We start from the raw sequence: 4,884 nt of genomic DNA on the forward strand, positions 1-4,884 counted from the left end.
TGCGCGTCTGTGTATGTGTATGTGTATGTGTATGTGTATGTGTATGTGTATGTGTATGTGTATGTGTATGTGTATGTGTATGTGTATGTGTATGTGTATGTGTATGTGTATGTGTATGTGTATGTGTATGTGTATGTGTGTGTGTGTGTGTGTGTGTGTTGCAGCTTTGCCCACTTCACCAGTGGAAAATTGCACAGCAGCAGAGATGAGTGTGGCGTCTTCCTCTGCTCACTAATGTGTGAAGCCCACGTTCCTCAGAAGGTCTCTGCCTGCGGCCTGATAAATGACTGTGGTAAATCCCCACATACAGCAGCGAGACGCACGTTATATTGTGCTGCTGGTGCGTTTAAATAGAACAATCTCAACATCCCCCTACGAACAGCTCCATGCGTTCATGAGCACAGGATGTTGTGGGACGGTGTTTGTGGTGGTATATATATAAATATAGGAAGGCTTTTTTTGCTCACCAGAGCTGCATTTATTTTATTGAAGATGCATTAAAAATGGTGAAATATTATTATAAGTTCAAACAGCTGTTTTCTATGTGAATATCTGTTAAACTGTAATTTATTTCTGTGATGCACAGCTGTATTTTCAGCATCATTACTCGTCTTCAGTGTCACATGATCTTCAGAAATCATTCTAATATGCTGATTTGCTGCTCAACTAACATTTCTGATTATTATCACACATTAAATCTTGTTTTATGAGCGGATTTGTGTTTCGCGTTAAATCATGTGATTGATCCGAGTGTTGGTTCTCGTCTTTCTCCAGGTTCAGGATGAAGGGTGGAGGTTTGGCAGGGAGCTGCAGCCCCTGCTAGATTCCCCGCCTCACCTTCATCATCATCATCATCATGGCCAGTCACCTGGAGCTGCTGATGGAGCTGCAGCAGCTGGATAAGGTGCCCAGTCTGGAACGGCTCAGAGCCGCGCAGAAGCGTCGCACGCAGCAGCTCAAGCGATGGGCCGTCTACGAGAAAGAAATGCAGAACAAGAAGCGCAAGGGCGACAAACGCCGCGGCCACTGGAACCTGCGGGAAAACCGCAAAAGGGTTTCGTTTGCGGCGAGCATCGCTCTGCTGGAGGCCTCGTCGAGGAACGATCCGGATGAAGGTGAGGCTGTGTAATCTAGGGTTTTTAGTAGGGATGCACAATATTGGATTTTTGCCGATATCCGATATGCCGATATTTTTCACCTCATTTTGGTCGATACCGATACCGATATATTTCCTTTTGTTTGGAAACAACACCAAGTCTCTCCTGTGCAGAAATTATAAGCAAAATATTTTTAATTTTGGTTAGTTTTTAACAAGAACTTATTTGTTAGAATTAAATAAACAATTATGAAGGTTTTTTGACAGTACATTGAAGCTTCGAAAATAACTATAAATAAACTATATATCAATCGCTGCATTTTTTCCCCATAAAATGTAACATTTGTAGATGGTCTAAAGCAAAAGAGTTGCAAAAATTCTGAAAATCTTTTAGAGCTTATGATTTGTTTAAAAATAAAACATATTACACATTAATGAATAAATCAGTATATGTAAAATTATTTAATTTACAAGTGTCATGTTTCTGATTTTTTTTTCATGTAAGCTATAGCTTCTGACCTTTAAATCAAAACATACTCATTATTTTATGACATCAATTACTGCTTTATTTAATCAGAAACACAGTCTAAATGTTATTTGTATTTTACTTTTAATTTAATTAGAAGTAGGCCAACAGTGCCCCCTACAGATTAAAACGCCTTACCGAACAGGCGTTAGGACTCTGCACGTGCTATTACTGTTTAATCTATCATACAACGAACGCATCATTCTGTACGTGCTTTCACAGATTAAATGCAGCGATCCAAAAGAGTTGACCAAAGAGTTTCTATATTTTTCCTGTTTAAAACTTGACTCTTCTGTAGTTACATCGTGTACTGAGACCGACGGAAAATGAAAAGTTGCGATTTTCTAGGCCGATATGGCTAGGAACTATACTCTCATTCCGGCGTAATAATCAAGGAATGCATTGCTAAGAACTTCATTTGGACAACTTTAAAGATGATTTTCTCAATATTTAGATTTTTTTGCACCCTCAGATTCCAGATTTTCAAATAGTTGTATCTCAGCCAAATATTGTCCTATCCTAACAAACCATACATCAATGGAAAGCTTAGCTTTCAGCTTTCAGATGATGCATACATCTCAATTTAGAAAAATTGACCCTTTTGACTGGTTTTGTGCTCCAGGGTCACATTTGTCCGATTCTCGATTTTTACGATTTTTAACTAGTCAACATGATTCAAGCAACTTTTTCTTTAATAACCCTCTAGTTAAAGAAATTCCTATTTCAAGTGCACCACACATGCTGTAAATGTTAAATCACTTGTTAAATATCTTTGCAGAAAAGATGCATAAACTACAACTACATCTTGTACAAACTTGTCTTATACATATTATATGTTCAGAAATAATACAAGGAAAATGCTTCAAAAATCTCAAAAGTCAAGGTTATTCAAATTCAGAATGACTGAAGGTATAACAGCAGTAGACTATTATTAACCATAAATGTTCTGTAAAAATAATCAACAGTCAATCTTTCATTTCTCTTTACTTTTAACATTGGCATACTGTCAAAGTGTCTAATTCTAACCTTTGGTAATATTTCTATTCAAAATCGTGATTCCTTGATTTATAAAAAATGTAATCATGGCAAACCATTACAATTTAAAATTAAATTGTTTGTGTGTTAAATATAACAAGCCACGAAAGGTTTAGGGATCGTTTTGCACACAATTTGAAACTTTCCTGAAAGTTCCGTCGTCATAATAATAAATAATAAAATAATAATAAACTAGACAATTACATTTGCAGATGCACATACTTTGTGCTCAAAATGAGCCTAAAATGCAAAATAATAAACTTAATTAGGGATAGTAAAGATCCATTTTCAAAAGCATAAACATAAAGCAACACTTGAAATATTGTAATTACTGTATGCTCACAGTTTGTGAAAAATGTTACAGTTAGAAAATATTTGTTAAATACTGTTTTATTTATATGTTCTGTAATGTGGATTTGTAAAGTCATTGTTTTGTTATAATATAACACTTTTTTGTTCTGTTTGCTGTTTGCAATAGTTACTGTTTACTATTTTTAATAGTGTGATTTTTGGTGAGTTGTATTAAAGCTAGGGCCAGTTTGACCCACAAACATCTTTATATTTATTAATTATTATATTAGTATATGGAACCCACAACGCAATTCAAAATATTGGAGAGCTTTGTTTCTCACGCCCTTCCTCCTCAGACTCAACACAATTTGATGAATTGATTTATCTGTATTTAATATTCCTCAGCTCATAGAGCTTTTTAGATGGATGCCGAAGCGTTTTAAGTCGGGTAGAGTCTGTGATTTCTGACCCAGTTCATTTGCTGGATTCCATGGCTGCAATATGCTGTGTTTTCTGCCAAACTGTGGTGTCAAAATCCTATTGGGTAAATTGGCAGTGGGCGGAGTCACACAGACCAAAACAAAAAACAGACATTCTGACAAGGAATGCACATTTCAAATCAGAATATCTGTTTTTCAGAGATGTGAGCATGCTTCCTAAATATCTGCATACATATTATGGTGTTTTTATTCTTCAGTACAGTCAACACCTTTAATGTAACACATTATGTACAGCACCTTTAATGTAACGCGACCAAATGCAATGTGATTGAGATCTTTCTCATCTTTTGGAGTTCACTATCAAACATCTAATGGGCTGAAATGCTCACATTTATTTGCTGGATAAAGCAAAGCTGCTAATATGTTTGAGGTTTTTAGAGGATGTTCGGTCGTTTACGTTTCTGCTTATTCTGGTCATGGAAGAGAAGCCGTTTGTGGGTGTTTTTGATGCTTGACGTATTTTTATAATTCTGACTCATTCCCTGAAACTTTCCTCATTTACTGCGCTTCACACATCAGTTAATTCAATAATGAGGAGATAAAATCACGCTCGTTAGGCTGTTGTCATCTCATATTTACTAATCACATTAAGCGTCGGTAAAGTGGGTCGTAACCTCAGAGATACCGTGGTAAATGAGCAGCTGCTGACGGATGCGTAACAGATCTGCTCTCAGACTGACAGAAATGATGACAAAACCTGCCAGTGTAAAGACACAGAGATGCAAGAAAGAACACACCAATCGCAATTAATTATGCAAATAAATGCAGTATGCATTTAATGATGTCATCACAGCTGTCAATCATTCTCTTAATGAAAAACTTGAATCTTAAAGGTGCAGTTTGCATTTGTCACATGACAAACCACAAGATGCTATTATAGTTTTTATTAATATTTTAAATCAATTTTAGTAAAATAGTAATATATTTCTTGTTTTGTTGTAATATATTCATTATTATAATCATTATAATAATAATAATAATAATATTAAAGTATAAAATACATATAACAAAATAAATATAAGAAATAAAATAATAATTAAGTATATTTATGTAACACATAAATACATTCAAATAAATAAAATAATAAAGTATATTATTATATTTATAATATTATTACAACAGTAATAATACTATAAATATAACAGTATTATTTGTATATAATAGTATACTCATAATAATAATTATATTTAAGTATAAAAAAATATAAATATATAATATATAAATACATAAAAATAAATAAAATAATAATTAAGTATACTATTATATTTATATAATATATAAATACATAAGAATAAATCAAATAATAATAATTAAGTATATTATTAATTAGTATTTTGAAGTAATGTTGTTAACAGTTTTTTTTTTTTGGCTAAATTTTGCATCCCTACATAAAACCAGGAGCTCTTTAAAAAAAAACATTTAAATTGCAATTGCAG

The 4,884-nt window shown here is 33.5% G+C and overlaps 1 protein-coding gene across 3 annotated transcripts in view; it reads left to right on the top strand.

The window, feature by feature from the left end:
• Nucleotides 1–4,884, top strand: part of LOC107671822 (protein phosphatase 1 regulatory inhibitor subunit 16B-like) — a 43,385-nt gene that overhangs the window by 17,795 nt on the left and 20,706 nt on the right. For 2 of the 3 annotated variants that reach the window (XM_016464804.1, XM_016464805.1), the window contains exon 2: nucleotides 775–1,115. In XM_016464804.1, coding sequence (XP_016320290.1) covers nucleotides 857–1,115 — 259 coding nt within the window. In that variant the 5' untranslated portion in view covers nucleotides 775–856. Of the gene's footprint in view, nucleotides 1–164; nucleotides 293–774; nucleotides 1,116–4,884 lie in introns of all 3 variants that reach the window. The other variant, XM_016464806.1, reaches the window with a different exon arrangement.

Source organism: Sinocyclocheilus anshuiensis, unplaced genomic scaffold, assembly GCF_001515605.1.
Source record: "Sinocyclocheilus anshuiensis isolate Anshui unplaced genomic scaffold, SAMN03320099.WGS_v1.1 scaffold3217, whole genome shotgun sequence".
Taxonomy (NCBI): domain Eukaryota; kingdom Metazoa; phylum Chordata; class Actinopteri; order Cypriniformes; family Cyprinidae; genus Sinocyclocheilus; species Sinocyclocheilus anshuiensis.